The sequence below is a fragment of the Lactuca saligna genome, chromosome 5 (genome assembly GCF_052625555.1).
Source record: "Lactuca saligna cultivar CGN05327 chromosome 5, ASM5262555v1, whole genome shotgun sequence".
In the NCBI taxonomy this organism is placed as follows: domain Eukaryota; kingdom Viridiplantae; phylum Streptophyta; class Magnoliopsida; order Asterales; family Asteraceae; genus Lactuca; species Lactuca saligna.
The window spans coordinates 245150808-245169970 of NC_136421.1; the positions used below are offsets into that span (position 1 = coordinate 245150808).

At 34.8% G+C, this 19163-nt stretch overlaps 1 protein-coding gene across 1 annotated transcript; it reads right to left on the reverse strand.

The window, feature by feature from the left end:
* Positions 1-356: 356 nt before the first annotated feature.
* Positions 357-1073, reverse strand: LOC145046470 (uncharacterized). The gene has a single exon (XM_078994755.1). It carries the CDS (start codon positions 1071-1073, stop codon positions 357-359), a length of 717 nt encoding a protein of 238 aa, XP_078850881.1.
* Between the last annotated feature and the right edge of the window lie 18090 nt (positions 1074-19163).

The window sequence follows — 19163 nt, forward strand, 5'->3', positions numbered from 1 at the left end:
CATGAAGGATCTTATGAATGGTAGTCAGCATGATTGGCCGAAGATTGTTGTCTGGTGCGAAAAGTGGTAGGGTCACAGTTGGGGCAATCAGATGGAATATGGCTAATACCACACCAGTTGCATGTTTCATAAATCGTATTCTGATTAGATGCCCAATTGAATTGTCCTCTATTACTTCGATTTTTTGGACTATGACCATGTCCACGGTCATTTGTTGTGCGACCACGACCACGATTATTATGAGATGAAGAAGTAAAGAATGCTTGTGACTATTGGGTAATTGGTTGTAGGTTGAAACCAAGTTGTGAAGCAAGCTGATTGAGAGCTTGCATAGAATCCTGTTATGAGGGCACTGACTAATGAGATGTTCCTATGGTAGCAGTATGAAAAACCTGTGTTGTTGGGATAACAGGAATTAATTGTTTTATCATGCAATCATGATATGAAAGAAGTCCATGCAACTCGTTGAAGGTTGTAGGAACCTGTCGAGCAAGGATAGTATATTTTAAACCATTATAGTCATCACAAAGACCTACAATCACAAGCATTGCAATATGTTTTTCTTTAAAAGATTCACCAATATTAGCCAAAGCATCATCATACTCTTTTGCCCGATTGAGATATGCAGAGGATGTTTCATCTCCCTTCATCTGGATCTTTAGCAATTGTGTTTTTAGGATATATCCCCTGAAAGATGTATGTGGAGCATATGCACGTTCTAATGATAAACAAACGTCACGAGATGTAGTAGTACCTTGAACATAAGGAAAAACACCCTCTGAGATTGTAGAGATGATCAATATTCTTACATGAGCATCATTGGCGACCCATATCGCATAGTTAGGGTTCGGCTGAGATTTTATGGGAGCATCTTTGTCTAATGATGCTTGTCTAATCAGTGGTGATGGGCAAGGGACGATACCATCAACATAACCAATTAGGTTGTTTGTGACAACAAAATGATAAATCATTATTTTCCAAAAGCCATAGTTTGTTAGAGAGGGAGTAAAATCAAACTTATGAGAATTGTGAGAGGTTTCCTCAGCAGTTGTGAAAACAACAATTAATGCCATTGTTAGCGAAGAAACAAGATGAAGATAAGAGAAGGTTTGACGGCAGCTAGGGTTAGCGGCAACTGTGCTCTGATACCAAGACAAACAGATTGTACTGTTATGTATATTGTATTATGAGAAACACGATTACAATATATATATATATATATATATATATATATATATATATATATATATATATATATATATATATATATATATATATATATATATATATATATATATATATATATATATATATATATATATATACCCTTCGAATACTTAGCTATATTATAAACCGTCTAATAAATAGTTATATTATTTCTTTTAGTACGATAAAAATTTTGTATTTTTTGAAATTATCTCATTTAAGGCTTCGAGACCTATAATCCGTAGACAACCAAAATGCTAGGTAATTAAGTGGTTGTTAATGGTTGTTGGTTACAATCTTTTAGATTACAATTTTAAAAGAATATAAGGGTTGTAATGCAACAAAAAACTAATATCATATTTTTTAAGAATTATATATATTAAAATATATTGGGCTTTTTGAGGTTTGCAACTATATTTATATAACTAAATCTTTTATTTAAATTTATAATATGATTTGTATAGGTTGATTTCAAAAGTATGTTTTTTTTTTTTAAATTTGATAGAAGACATGTTTTGGATGTATAGCTTTTATTATTATTATTATTATTATTATTATTATTATTATTATTATTATTATTATTATATATATATATATATATATATATATATATATATATATATATATATATATAGGGAAAATGACGTATAGGCCCTATAATGTTTCTAGGGTTGACCCATTTAGCCACTTAACTTATTTTGTGGTTTAATAAGGGATCGAATTATTTGTTAACTACCCATATAGTCCCTTTTACCTATTGTAGCCGGTTAACGTTGCCACATAAACCTAGCCTAAGACGTAAGCGATGACATGGCAAGAAGTTAAATCGTCCAACAAAGCATACGACGTCGTATTGAAGGCAAATCGTAAGGAGCAAGGATCGACAGTTCTAGCACCTCCATATAAAATGAAGACTTCCTTGACCTAAAAGGGCACATCTACAAACTTCATTACCCCAATCTCGTCTCTAACTTTACTCCAAAATGGCTTCGAGCGGACGTGCAGAACACAGCTAGTCTCCGAATTACGCTCGTCACATGGATGAGAATCATTCGAATGGTGTAACCAACGAAGACATGGTCATCAATCTACTGCAAACCCAGATGGAACTGTCGCTTATATGGGAGGACTTCCAAAACCATTTGCGTGAGCTCCGTCAGGCAGTTAATCGACACTTAGATGCCATGAACCTTGAGGTCAATGACGTTCGCGCTGGTCAGATGGATATCTCAAATATGGTTGTTGATCTTAAAAATCATGTCGTTTCTCTGCAAGGAGCATATGTGAGGATGGTCTTCAAAAACAACAAACTAAGAAGCTGATGTCTTGTGTTGGGATTTTTGGTGTTGTTTGTGCGTCTGTGGTGACGTATTTAGTGTTTAAGTAAAAAAATGTTGTTTAGGTTGAAGCATTTCACTCCTGGGTTTGTGTTTTTGTGTGTTGCGTATGTTGTTTAGTGTCAATAATAGTAGTATATTTTGTGTGGGTTGCTGGTATTAGTTTGTGATGTTGGTTTGTAGATTTGGTGGTGGTGTTGTTGGGCTGCTGATTGTGATCGTTTTTTGACAAAGTTTTTGGTCGATGATCTCTGTAATAAGTTATTGAATAGCAGAAACCGATGTAAACAAACCCATGAGTGAAATGTGTTTTAATGTTATTATTAAAAAAAATTGCCTTTCACCTGTATCTGTATGTGTGCATGAAAGAAATTGCCTTTCACCTATGTTTCATTGACTGGGACGGGACCACAACACAAAGCAAAATGAATTTAACTTCTTTAAGCGCATAGACAGGGACCACAAATGGTGCAGTTTCGGAAAAGGGACAAAAAATACCTTTGCACATGATTGAACCATATCTACTTGTCATGTTGAATGGATTAAGTTACAAGTCCCCTGTTTTTTACAATGACTTAATTACCCCTGCATGAAAAATGGTCAGTTTACTTTGTAATGACTTAATTACCCCTGCATCCAAAATGGCCAATTTACTTTGTAATGACTTAATTACCCCCACATCCAAAAATGGTTTTAATTTCTAATGAATAAAATGACCCCACATCCAAAATGATAAATTTAATTTCTGATGACTAAAATCCCCCCCCCCCCAACCAAAATGGTCAATTTAATTTCTAATGACTAAAATGCCCCCACAACCAAAATGATCAATTTAAATAGTAATAACTTAAATACCCCCACATCATAAATGGTCAATTTACATTGTTTTGGTTAAAATGCCCATAATATCCCTAAATATTCGTAGTACACCATAAAATAACATACAAAGATCATTTTTTACTGCAACACACATTCACTACAAATAACAAACAATTACTTAATCCAAGTCCATGGCCGTTGCAACACTGCTACCTTCACTTCCCACATTTTTTGCAAGCTTTATTTTAATGATTCGTTCTGACTTCTTTCGCATTATAGGTGGTTTAACATGCTTAACTTGAGCATTGAAATTCACCTCTTCTTCCCCTCCATTGACTCCCACCATTCGCTCTTCATCTCTAGGCCTATCCAAAGCATCAGTAGCATCTACGATTACCTCATCATCCCCTACTCCTGTGGCAACGTTTACAGACTCCTACGTAGGTATAGTTTTTTGTTTCTTTGTTCCATTTTGTTTGGATGTTCCTACACATTTACTACAAGTAGCCTTGTTGTGTCCTTTCTCCTTGCATATGCTGCAAGAAGCTTTCTTCCCTGCCTTGCAGACGGTATGTTTTCCCATCCGTTCAGAAGCATCTCTTCTTCTCTTTATGGTTGGCCTTCCTGGCATACGTCTTTTCAATGGAGGCAAAGGGGGTATCAAGTCAGTAGAAGGCCACATATTTTGTCCATTCATCCCATGGATTGGCTGTTTGTAACTATTATGGTATAATGCAGCCAAGTACATTGGATCTACATATGGACCGTTAGGTGTCAAATTTAAGTAGGCTAAGGTGGCAACTGAGTGTACGCAGCCATATCCATTAAGTTACATTAGCCTGCAACTGCATTCCTTTTTTTCAACATCCACAGTAAACGCTTCATCCATTTTCCTTGCCTCAAACTTCATCCTTCCACAAGAAATGACATGCCAATGCCTACATATATAGATGAAAACCGCAAATATCAGGAGATATGCAGAGTAAAGTACTAATGTTATTGGATAAATGTACAAACCTTTGCTCAGTTTGGAGCATATTCAACCGTATTCTGATATTTGGACAAACAGAATAAGCATTCCATCCTTGTCCGGTTAGTTTCATAGTCACCATCCTTTGCATCACATATATACGAATGTCCACTAACATGCTTATTATTGGTTTCTTCCGGGCATCCAAAATACACTATTAAAACTCTCTGAAAAACCATTCTCTACTGACTCACAAGAATTATGAACTCTGAAAAAAGCCAAAGACCAAGTCTTTGGATCTCTAGCCATAAGATGCACAACTGCTTTCGGATTTAATTTTCCAATCTCTTTCATAACTACATTAAATTGTGCTTCAGTTGTTGCCTTGCTCGCTTTCCAAAACAGATTTTCAAACTTGGATCCACTAAATGTCTTTCTAAAATTCGCATAGATATGTCTAGCACATTGCCTATGTTCAGCTGCTGGAAATACTTCCTTTACTGCCTCAATCAAACCCTACATAAGTCACATTAATGTTTGAAATTCGAATAGCAATAACTAAATTTAGAACATGCAATAGTTTTGAACCATACCTTGTGTTGATCAAACCGTTACCATCATTCCAACATTGCAAATCTTCTGAAAGAGTTTCTAAGAACCATTTCCAATTCTCTCTGTTTTCCACAGAAACAACAGCCAAAGCAATTGGGAATATTTCATTGTTAGCATCTCTACCCACAGTACAAAGCAACTCCCCTTGACAAAAAGTTTTCCGAAAACAACCATCCAGGTTAATGATCCTCTTACATCCTCCCCTCCATCCCTTTTTTACTGAAGCAAAACATATGTATATTTTGCTGAAATAATTCTTACCATCAGACATTGAATCAACACAAATTTTAACTGTGGATCCAGGATTTGATCTTCTAATCTCCTCACCATATGACCATAATTTTGCATAATTCTCAGTTATTGTCCCTTCAACTAGACTCAATGCATACTTCTTAGCTCTCCTACACTGACTCATACTCACGTTAATCCCAAAATCTGTTTTTACCTCCTCTCTAAGCATTCGGACGCTCATCTTTTGATTGTTATAAAATTGGTGCTTAAAGTGGGTCCCTACCCATTTGTAAGTCACAACTTATCCGAATTTGAAATTCTTTGCACAACTATGCTCACCGATAAGAGATTTTATCTAGAAAGAATTATCTTCACTCATCCAAGAACCCCAAAGCCTAAAAGTACATTTGCCATCACAACATTTGACAAGTAATCGTCTAGTATCATTCTTAACAAAACATAATTGATAACCATTCGCGACAGCATAGTTACAAAGCATGTGTTTCAATTGCTTAGGACTTTCAAACCTCATACTTAAAACAGGTTCCTGCTCCTTCCAATTGAGCTTATCATTGAAAATGTTTGGCAATTCGGGATAAACATGTTCATTGTCACCCATGTCTTCTTCGAAAAACTTACCTGCACCTGCTTTCTCACCCATCTCTACCTGAGTCTCATTACCCTTTATAAAAAAAATGAGGCTTCTGATGGTCATCCTCATCGCCATCGACATCCTCATCCTCGTCGTCATCATCATCGCCATTCTCTACCTCATCGTTTGTGTCACCCACATCCTGATACCCTGGTGCAACTTCCTTAACCATTCCTGCACCATCAAGTACTTCTTCCTCAACGTTACCAACAAACTTGTCTTTGTGTTCATTCAACCATTCCTGTATGTTACTATCCCCAAAATGGTCTACATACATAGGGAGTATAACACCACATTCATATGCAATTTCAATGAAGTCGTAATAATCGGGGTCATTGCAAATTAGAGTCAAACCTTTTGGAAAATCAATATCAGGTTGGCAGTAATAGAGCTTCTCACACTTTTCCCCAGTGAACCTTTCGATGAACGCAACACACCCATCCTTGTCCATTCCTGCGAAATCGATGTCCGAAAACCTCTGAGTAATTCCACCGGTGTAGCGTATGGGGTTTCTGGCGAACATTCCTTGGAAGTGGACATCTACTTGTAAGAATACGGGTTTCATGCTTGAAGATTCAGAAGCAGCTCACAAAAAAGAGTTTACCGATGAAGTGTTGAACAGTGGATGTAAAAGGGCTCTTTTATAAAAAAAATATACCGACATTACGAAGGAGGCGACTAATTAATGACATGGCATTAGACGAAAGTCACAGTCAATATCCGATGTGGTGTAAGTAGAAGGATGTGGACTTAAAATGACCGGCTAATCCCTTCAAAATTGAAATAAGGACTTAATCGACCCGACAAAGAGTAATTCGATCCCTTATTAAGCCACAAAATAAGTTAAGTGGCTAAATGGGTCAACCCTAGAAACATTATAGGGCCTATACGTCATTTTCCCATATATATATATATATATATATATATATATATATATATATATATATATATATATATATATATATATATAAAAGATTAGAACTTCATTAGGGAATCCCATTGGTTGATATTTTTTTTTCTTCTTTATTTTTTGATTGCTTATCCATTGTTGGTGGATTACACATGTAAACAACTATTTCTCTACCGTCTACGTGGCCGTATTTTGCCCTGCTCTAGCAGCTACATAGTCGTTACGTGTTCTGCTTCTGGAACTCCACCTCTTTTTTGACTAATCAGATTCTTACGCTTCACAAAGCTTCTCATTCATTCAATCCTACATTCTATCACCGATTCACGCTTTTCCAAAAACTAACCGACCCCCGTTCTATCATCCACCGATTCCCCCTCAGCTTGCTTTCATTCACCAAAAAAGCATCTCAGATTTCAAGGAATCAGTAGCCCTATTGAATGACTTCGACTCTTCTTCTTCGATTGCAGCCCGAGAAAACGTTGATAGAAGCCAACGCCACCGACGTCGTATTTTTTTAACCTCAATCACTGCCACCATCAGTCGCCTCATCTGGACCTGCGATTATTCTAATTAATTATAAAGAAAACAATACTTCAGAATTATAATTGCTTGATTTTTGGCTTATTAGTAACATTACTTCGAATTAATGTTTTTAATTATCAATTAATTCTTTGACAATCTAATAGTGTTGTTTTCTTATTTCATACTCGAATAGTTAATTGTTATAACAGAAATGCTAGCTTCTGTTAATTGTTTTCTTAGATATCAATACATATTAGACCAAATTTGCCATCAATCACTATAATTTCTCTTATAATAGAAATTTTAGATGATTGAATATTTTGTTTGAATATTCAATAAACGTAATGGTTTTAACTTAACAAATAACAATTCAAGATAAATGGTTGTTCTAACATTTCTAGTTTTTATCATAAATTACTAGGAAAAAAAATAGACAATTATAAAACGATATCAATTTAGAGATTCTATATTATTGAAGATATATCCATCACTATTTAATAGTGATTGGTATTTATAAGAAAAAAATTCAGAATTTTTCCAAAAACAACATATTTTGTAAAAGAATATTTTCATTTTTTAAAGTTTTAAATGTCGATGAAATATATATTTTGTAGAAAAGAGTAATTAATTAAAGATTTTCCCCACGAGGGATACTGACGTATGACAACCCCTACCCCAACCCCAGAAAAGAAAAAGGTGAAATCTTCAGCAAAAGCATGTTTAAATAAAGCTGTAGTCGAGATCCTTCAAATACCATAATTACAATATATATTTTTAGAAAGTTGCTTTTCTTATTTTTTATTTAAAAATTTGTTGCAGTGCAAGGTTATAAATAATGTAATGTGTGACCGGGGGTGGTGGTAATAGTCAATTAGTCATGCCTTAAATTTTTTTCAAACTATGGGAACCATGCCATTTGTAAGATGTTACTTAATATGGGAAATTTGTATATAATTCATAAATTTATATATATTTTATATTAATATTCATTTTTATACATGATTTAATGCAACATTTGTTAAAGTTTATCGGTAAATAGAAGCCTTAAAGCCACCATGAATTTTTTAGAATCTTGATTGTATGTAATAATATGTTTTTTGTTTGAAATAAACAACTTTAATATCAACCGTCGTAGTAGTAATTTATGGGTGACTTGTTTAATTGAGTGTAATTCGTGACATTGTTCATGCAAATAAATATTTAACTCATGTCACATGTAATATTTTTCAGTTATATATATATTGCATATTTTGTAGGGTTTACATTTAACTTAACCCAACCCAAAAAATTAGCTGAAAAGATTGAGATTTTCAAATTAAACAAGTTAATCCATTTAACCCTTTAATAAAATGGGTTTGGTTGAGATTAAAATCCCCGAACTGTTTACCATTTGTTATCCCATTTAAAAATTTTAAATAAAAGTTTATTTAATGTTTTTATTCAACTGATTATTTTTTATTTCTCAAAAAATGTGGGTTAGTAACTATTATTGAAAGTTGAGTTGGTGAAAGTGAAAGTGAAAGTCAAGATAAGTATAATTTAGAATTTAAACCTTTATAATGTTTTATGGTTGTAAACTTTTAATTTGTATATGTATCGTGATCTTATAGAATTGTGGTTGCATTATTCTCAAATTTAAACAATTATTGACGTTTTTAAGTTTTATCTTATTCTATTTAAAAGATTATTTAAGTTTTTAAGGATTTTTTTAAATAGATTAAACATGTTAAGTTGGAAAACAATAAACATGTCAATTCAATTTCAACCTATTACTAAAAAGCTGAGTTGGGTTAAGGATTTTCTATCTGTTTATTTAAACAACATAGCCCATTGCCACCCATAATATTTTGGTCTTGGAATAAATATTATTTTTTGTCTAAAACATTAAGGGTGCGTTTAGTTGTGGAAAAATGGGTCGTTTTCCGGAAAAATTTTCCAAGAAAAATAAGAATTTTGAAAACGCGTTTAGTTCGTCTATTTTTCTAAATTTTTCACGGAAAATGAAAATTTTCCGTTTTCTAAAATTACAAAGAAGTTGGAAAATTTTGAAAAACTGATAATCATTGTTTTCCACATTTTTCTAATTCCAAAATTTTTCTATAAACACACACCCACTCCACCCCATCCACCTCTACCTACCCCCCACACACACCCACCCGCACACACACACACACACACCCATCCGCACACACACACACACCAACCCACAAACACACGCACATACATACCCACTCACACATACACACACACCAACCCACACACACACATACATACCCAACCACACACACCCACCCACAAACACACACACATACATACATACCCACACACATACACACACCCCAACCCGCACACACACACACACACACACCAACCCACACACATACACATACGTACCCACCCACACACACACACCCACCCACCCACACATACATACCCACCCCCCCACACACACCCACCCACCCACAAACACACACACATACACATACATACCCATCCTCACACACACACCCACACACACACCCACCCTCACACATACACATACCAACCCACAAACACACACACATACATACCCACCCATACACACACACCAACCCACACACACACACACATACATACCCGCCCACACCCACCCACAAACACACACACATACATACATACCCCCACAAACACACACTCGCATCCCCAACCACCCAACACCATCACGACAATCACCGACCTACCATCATCACCACCACCACCACTAACCCGTCACTAGCACCACCACCACCGCTGCCGCCTGTCATCACCACCATCACCACCACTGACACAATTGTCGCCGCCACCACCATCGCCTGTCATCACCACCACCGCCGCCGACCCACTACCGTCACCGCCCCTGCCCACACCTTATCACCGCTACCGTTTTTTAAAAATGAAAACCGATAGAAAAAGACACATCTAAACACGTTTTATAATTTTCTAAAACTGAAAATGAAAAATGAATAAGTTTAATTAAACACGTTTTCTAAATTTTTCAATGAAAAATGAAAACGGAAAACGAAAATCGAAAAGGGAAAACAAAAAACGGAAAATGAAAACTGTTTTTCCGTAACTAAACGCAACCTAAGGGTGCGTTTAGTTGCGGAAAAATGGGCCGTTTTCCGAAAAAATTTTCCAAGAAAAATGAGAATTTTGAAAACGCATTTAGTTCGTCTATTTTTCTAAAATTTTCATGGAAAATGAAAATTTTCCGTTTTCTAAAATTACAAAGAAGTTGTAAAATTTTGGAAAACTGATAATCATTGTTTTTCACATTTTTCTAATTCAAATTTTTTTTTATAAACACACACCCACTCCACCCCATCCACCTCTACCTACCCCCACCAACACACACACCCACACACCCACCCGTACACACACACACACACCAACCCACACACACACACATACATACCTACCCACCCACAAACACACACACACACACATACATACATACATACCCACACACACACACACACCAACTTACACACATACACATACATACCCCCCCCTCCACACACACACACACCCACACCCACAAACACACACATACATACCCACACACACACACCGACCCGCACACACACACACAAACACCAATCCACACACATACACATACATATCCACCCACACACACACACACACACCCACAAACACACACATACATACCCACCCACACACACACACCTGCACACACACACCAACCCACACACAAACCCACCCACAAAGATACACACATACATACCCACCCACCCACCCACACACACATCCACCCCCCCCATCCACACACACACAAACCTACACCTACCCCTACAAACACACACTCGCACCCCCACCCACCCAACACCACCACGACAATCACCGACCTACCATCACCACCACCACCACCACTAACTCGTCACTAGCACCACCACCATCGCTGCCGCCACCATCACCACCACTGACACAATTGCCGTCGCCACCACCATCGCCTGTCATCACCACCGTCGCCGTCGATCCGCTACTGTCACCGCCCCCACCCACACCCTACCACCACTACCGTTTTCTAAAAATGAAAACCGATAGAAAAATACACATCTAAACACGTTTTCTAATTTTCTAAAACTGAAAATGAAAAATGAATAAGTTTAACTAAACGCGTTTTCAAAAATTTTCAATGAAAAATGAAAACGGAAAATGAAAATCGAAAAGGGAAAACAAAAAACGGAAAATCAAAATTGTTTTTCCGTAACTAAACGCAACCTAACTGTTTCATTAATTTGAAAAAATGAAACATTATATAGATATGAGTTTAACGCTTTCTAATTTAAATCAAAAACTACAATTGAAAACGTTTGTTTTTTATTCAAATGTACAAAGTACAACCACACATGCATACAAAATATGGACGAATTTTGAAACTTATGTCGTGATTCTCCTACGCTTTTATTATTATTATTATTATTTTGTCTAAATAAAAAAATGAAATAAAGACCAAAAAGATTTACAACCAATGTGTCATAAGCCGATCTAGTGGCGGGGTTTTTCTTAACTCATACGTACTAGTAATTCAGAAAAGAATATGAAGTGTAAATATTTTACGTTTCTCTTAATATAGTAGAAGTAACTTTATTCGTTAAACGGTTGGTCTATATATAAAACGAATAAAAAGGAATAAAAAACCGATTGTATCCCCACCTAAAATCTTGATATTTGAGGTTAAGTTGGTGACAAATGTGAACATATGATGTACATTTGTCTTGTTACTTGCCTTCGTGATGAAGTAATTCTTCTTTTTTTTTTTTTTCCCTAAGTGAAATATAACTAATTAGTTGGTATTTGATCTTGACTTTGAAATGTTACATCTAAAAATAAAATGAGATTTCAATGTAAGTAATTAAACTTAGAAATTTTGAGATGCAATAAATTATTTCAAAAACTAAAGTCCATTATAATGTTTTAAAAAATCGATGTAATTTGATTGTAGTGTTTTTAATACAACAGATTTTTAGAAGTTATATAAAATATAATAGTTTGAAAGTGATCATCACAAATATAAATTTTAGTAAGAGTTAGTGTTGAGGAGGTGCGGGTCACATGGACCTATTTTTACTTATCTTATATGACCTTCAAATTCAACGTACCCATCCTAATTTTATGAGTTATTTTAATGAGTTTTTTAAGCTAATTAAACGTAAAAAATTTGTATATCTTTTGATGAATGAAAATTTATCATTTTAGTTCTAAATTGATAGGATATTGGTCGACTAGTTTGAATGTCATTTATCATGGGCTTGAGGCTCACACGAGTAATACGTGAGTTTCTATTAGGTTTTAGAAATCTCACCTGAATGTGAGAGATGTATATTTACAGGATATATACAATCTCCTATAATTTTCTAAGATTTGATTGAATCATTCCTATAATTAGTTTCAGTTTCACTATATGTTTGAAATATCCATATATTTCATTGCTTAGTAATATTAATCAATGATAGGCATAGGATTGTATTCTAAATTTGTGTGCTTGGTGAGGTAAATTAAGTTAAAGGGTTAAAGATGTTGACGTTGAAAAGTTAGGACAGAAAGTGGATATCGGTAGTTGATTGTAGTTAGAAGGGATATACGTTGTTATACATGTATGATCATTGGGGCTAATGTTATCTATCATTATATTAGAATCATATATTTGCAATTTGCTCATTATATTAGAATTATGTATTTGAGATAGCCACAAGAGTTGTCTATTATGTTTAGTGGAACCCTAATAATTCGTGCTAATCTTTAAAGTTTTGTAGCATATAAGTTTCTCATTATTATTTTGTAATCGATTCTACTTCTTGTGTTGTGTTTTGTTTAGAGTAAAAGATTTGTTGGAGTGTGATTTTGTTTACAAACTATTTTCCAAGAACTTTGAGTTTTGAATCTCTTTTGGTTTGAATCTAATGACATTTTGTGAATCTGAGCATGATACCAAAGCTTCAATGAATATGGTGGTGTTGTTTGTCATGATTTTATGTTTAATAGTAGTTTACGATTCAATCTTTTTTGTTTATACGTTAAAATAAGTTTCATATTTTAACTTAATTATTGTCGATCTTTGAAATGTTCCTTCAATACATGAAAATTTGTTAATGATTTCTCTTAAAGAATTTGTGTTAAACTAATGTTTTCAATGTTGTTAGGGTTTCGTGGTTGAAACTATGTTATTGGTAGGGTTTCATGTCAAAATTCCCTATTCATGCAAACTAGTTCTAAAAGCTTTTACGGATTCAGATATAACACAAGACTCCTTTTCAATAAGGCCTATAGCTTGATGCTTGGTCACATTTAGTGTGAAGATGTGTGGTTGTAATCAAGGATGTAAAAGTGTGTCTTATTGTCCAATACTTATATAAAATTAATTGCTACCACTAAAGCTTTAAATAAAATGTTATAGATGAAGTGGTTTACATAAGAGATTAAAAAAGAGGTATATGATATCATAGTCAAGGTGTTATACACTTTGTAAAGAATATAAGTTTTCATTAAAAGTCGAAACACATTGTTGTGAGGTGATGCGTTGGAATCCAAATTGTTCAACATATGGAAAGTCCACACTAGCTTCAATGGATCAGATATGATGACAAAGAGTTTACCAAATACTATTCATTAGGGGTGTCGAACGGGTAAAATTTTCGGGTTTCGGGTAGAACGGGTATTTCCTTAAGAAAATAATATCCGATACCCGACCTATATTGTAATTCAGGTTTTCGGGTTTCAGGTATTCGGGTTTGAGGTCGGGTCGGGTAATTATCGGGTATACCCGAAACTTTCTTAAATGACACTTATTGATTATTTTTTTATTTTTTTATTTTTTATTTTTACATGTTGGTTGGTTTAATAATGAATCGGGTAGGAAAATACTCCATACAATTAATAAGTACATATATAATAACAATACAAATCATTATAATATGTTATGTACTTTTTTAATTCCATTTTGTGCGATAGTGAGAAACTGAGAATTGTGATGACGGTTCAGGACTTCAGCTTTAGCGTCGTATTCTCTTTGCAAGTTTGCGTCGACTGTCGAGCCATCGCTCATAAGTAGGAAACAAATGGTTTTGTTTTATTTGAAGTGTGCGTACGTGACTACATTGTATATTTGATATTATTTAAAAAACGAATTTGGGTATTCAGGTATACCCGAAAATAAATATTCATACCTAAAACCCAACCTATATTATTATCGGGTTAACCTATTACCCGATTGTTCATACCCGTTACCCATTCTACCCGAATACAAAACGGTTCGGGTGGGTAGAACGGGTTTCGGGTTTTTTTGACAGGCCTACTATTCATGGATCATTATATTTTTGTGAGATTACATGTATGATGGAATCCTTAACATTAGCCATGAGGGGGGAGTTTGATGGGTTTGGACTTCCCTCCCGCTTTGGTTGAAAATTTATTTAGTCTTTCTTTGATAAGTGTTTGGGCCTTGTTGAGCATTGGACCAAGTTTGCTAGGCTCACTAGACATAACATAAGGGTTTATTATGTGAAGAATGGAACGAAAGAAAGATTAGAGAGAGATCATATGTGAGACGGAAAATAAATCTTATTTTTTAGGGTACAAAAAAATCTAATTTATGGAGTTCCCACTTTGTAGAGTTAACCTCTAGATTTTCTGGTTTGAACTCACCTTCTCTCTCGTCCAATCCAGTGAGAAGGATCTCTTCTTTTGGATATCCATTTCATATATTCCATTTTATTTTATTTTCTAAAAATTAGGTCTTTATTTTTATCATTATTTTATACTCTATTCTACATAAATTGTTATTATGATTATTGTGAACTATAGAATCACAATTTTCCAATCTTTTATTTGTTGTGTCCCGATTCAGACTTCAAATTTTTATATATCAAATTCCATATCTTTTACTAAACTAGGGTTTTCACTTTCATTTTTAAAAAAGAAATATGAGTAAATGGTTGGACGATTCATTGAGGCATATATATCAGATGGAGAACCGGATTCGAGAAATATAAGGTTGTCCATCTCTATATTAAGCAGAAAAGCTTTCATTATCTCAGATCGTTAAAGCATGTAATGAGGCTGTAAATGACTTCCCTAAAGGCTGCAGAGGCAAAAGAAGTTGTTTCTTATGTAGTTGATATTGCCGATGAAAAGCTTAAAGCATAGAAAGAGCTACTGTTGGTAAAAAGACGACAATTTCAAATGGATACTTGAGTGTTTTCCTTCATTTTTGCTTGAATTTACGAGAATTAAGGAATACTCCATGTTGGAACTATAACCGACAATGGATCGATTTGGGTTGGGTTCTGGTTCAACCCATTTATTAATTGGGTTAAATATTTTAACCCAATCCAACCTGTTTATTTAAATGGGTGGATATTTCCAACACAACCCAACTTTTCAGATAAACGGATTGTCATCCGGTTGACCCGTTTATGTAATTCTCAACTCAACCTATCAAATAAATGGGTTAAACCCGGGTAAACTCATTTAAAATAAAAAGTAAATAAAATAACTAAAGATTACACTATTTAAATTGGTTTCAAACTTATATAAATTTTCAAAGTATAATAAAAACATAATCCCAATTCACAAAATATAAAGAAATTGTTCAAATAACATTAAAGATATGTAATTTCAAAGAGATTTTGAAGAGTGACTAGAATGATTAGCTCAAAAAAAAAAGATAAGAACTAGGATTGCATTTTTTTAAAAATAAATAACAATACAACATTGTAATTTATAAATTAATACTTAGATTAATACATAGTAATATTTAAATAATTATTAAATTAAATATATTTTAAATTTAAATAAGTTGGTGAGTTGAAAACGGGTTGATAACTGTTACCCAACCCAATCTATTTAATTAAATGGGCTAGGTGAATTAACCCATTTAACCTAAATAGGTTGGGTTGGTGGGTTGGATCGATTTTTGCTAGCTCTAGTTGGAATTAACCATTCCTCTTTCCTTAATTATAGAAATGAACCTATGGTTTAGCGAAAGTTGAAAGTCGACACTGAATTTGTTTCGTTTCGTTTTGTTTTTTTTTTTTTTTTTTTTTTTTTTTTTTTTTTTTTTGCTATGATGGTATATATGGTCTATTATTTTGCAAAACAATGATTATTATACCAACTCTCTGTTATATATCATGAAATTACTATTATGACTTTTCTTCTGTCATTACCCCAAGCAAGACACCTGTCTCTTTATTGCAATGTTTATTTGAGACGTTCTCATATTTATTCTCTTGGTACCTCCTCTCTCTTATCCTTTCTTCCTTCATTCGCTTCTGATTATAACTTCAACACTCCTACTTACCGTCTTTTTTTGCAAGTGCAAAAAAAGCATGACAACTTGGTGCTTTCTCTTGCTCCCAAATTAAAAAACTTGAGGGGTTAGATCCTCTGTTAAGATAAGCCACAACTGGTTGATTATGCTATTGAGACCATTCTAAATAACTGTTACGACACATACAGGAAGTGGACTTCAACAAGAGCTTTTAAGCTACTGATGAATCTTTGTCTACTTTAGGTCGTTGTTTTCCAGAACTTATTAAGCTCAACATCAACAGATGCTCTTTATTCAGTAGCATTTCTCTTTTGTATCTTCGTAGGTATTAAAAAAAAGTTGGGAATACTAAACCTTTGTGGTTGTGTTAAAGCTGCACTATGTGATTCATTTCTAACATTTTATACATATCCTCGTAGGCATTACCTTATTATGAGTGGTTGCTTGAATTAAATTTAATGCATTTTAGCTGCATCCCTTTTCAACATTTGTGGTGTCCTTTTTTATTAATTATATTACAACATTTTACTTTCATTGTTCTTTTATTATAACATCATACTTCACTATACTTTTATCTTCTTTAGCCATTTCCTTGGGTCCTCTCTCTCTCTCTCTCTCTCTCTCTCTATATATATATATATATATATATATATATATATATATATATATATATATATATATGTCTTAAAAGTTAAGATAAGTGGAATCAAAAGGAGGCTTATAATTTAGCCAATATTTTGTGAGATTTTTGTTGAATTTGCAACATAGGACACATCACCAGTAGTGATCCAAGTGCTTATCCTCTTATTTTATTTAGACCATTCTCTCTTTGTAACACCCGATTCAAAGTACTTTTCAGTTTAGACCCTTGGTGTGTTAATGTTTTGCAGAATTGGTTCCCAGGGGGCAGAATTGCCAACTTCAGGAAAATTAGAATTTGTTGGGCGTCCTCCTTGTATGCTAGGCGTACTAGTGCACTTCAGGATCGTGGGTCTCAACCACGTACACGGGACATACGTGGAGTACGCATGGCTTACATAGGTATGAGTGAAACCCTAATTTTTAGGGTTTGCACCCTATTTAAACCTTATAAAAGCCTCATTTGGTCATTTTTAGCTAGCCTCCACCCTCCTTTGCCCATAAATCGAAACCCTAGTGTGTTTTCTGAGTTTTGAGCCTTATCGATTGTTTGTTAGTGATTTGTGAAAGAGAAGAAGAAGATGGCCATTTTGAGAAGTGTCTTGAGCTTGAAGATTCAGGGTTAGTCCATCTTTTACAAGCTTTTTGAGGTAAAAAGCTCACATCTTGATGATCCATGATGCTAGATCTAGTTATGTTGTTATTTTTATGCTTTTTGTGTCCTTGGAGTGATAGATAAGCTTCTTGACTCACTATAGAAATTCTGGTGTTAGCTCTAGGTTCTTTGTGGTCCCCTTATTCATAAAAATGCAAGCTTTATGGTGTATCTTGGACCATGCATGTGTTAAGACCTTTGTTAAGCTCTTTTTGAGCTCTTGAGTCTCATTAAGCCATGCATGTGTGTAAAGTTGCCAACTTTATGTGATTAGTGGCCTTATAGAATCAAATCTGAGAGTTTGTCTTAAAGTCTCAATGGAGTAAGTGCTTAATGAAGTGGGGTGGTCAACTTAGGAGTATGTTGGGCGTACCAAGCTGGTACGCTACGCATACGAGCCTCAGAGGGAGTACGCTAAGAGTACGAGCTTAGTACGCCCCGTGTACTCAACAAGTGTGCTTTAAATTTTGGGCTTCTCAATTTGGGCCCATTTTCGGACCTTAAGAGATTAGGTCCTTATTGTGCCATCATATTTCGATTTTGGGCTACTGTCATTATGTGGGATTCTTTTGGTTGAAGGCCCACGAAGGGGTGTGGATCCAATTTGGAAGATTGAGCCATATTTGGGCTTTGGGTGGCCATTTTGGAATTATACTATTTTGAGTAGTTGGGTTGGGCTTGGCCTTAGGCCAAGTTAGGTAAAGGGTAAAATGGTCTTTTACCCTAGTTTAGACTCTTAGTATGAGTCGGGATCCAATTATTAATTGGATGTTATTTTATAATGATAACGCAGGAATTTTCGGACCAGCAGCCACAATTTTATCGATGAGATTTAGCAATCTGAGATGAGTCCTACTCTCCATATTTAGCAAGTCGAAGGCAACAATCCTTACCCAGGGTTTATTATGTTAGGGTGTTAGATATCTGCATGACTCTTGCATGTGTATGTGTTCGTATGCTTAGTGGAAGGGGCCCAAAGGTTATTCTGTATACTATTACCTGTTATACTTGCATGTTTGTATGATGGGTGGGGTACATTTTACATGTTTGGGCAAGGCCCTTTATACTCAGTGGGCGGGGCCCGTTATGCGAGTTAAGGCGAGGCCCGTTACACTCATTGGGCGGGGCCCATTGACTGATAGATCTGTATACCAGGAAGGGACCGATGACAGTCGGGGCCCATTATGTATTTGATATGTATGGTATATGGTTTTTTTTGGGAAGTCACTAATCCCTGTGCTTACGATTTTTAGTTTATGTTTCAGGTACTTCTGGTTCGAAAGGGAAGAGCCAAAGATGA

Excerpts from the sequence above, each read along its gene's own strand:
- LOC145046470 (XM_078994755.1), bottom strand. The coding sequence starts at position 1,073 with ATGGCATTAATTGTTGTTTTCACAACTGCTGAGGAAACCTCTCACAAT.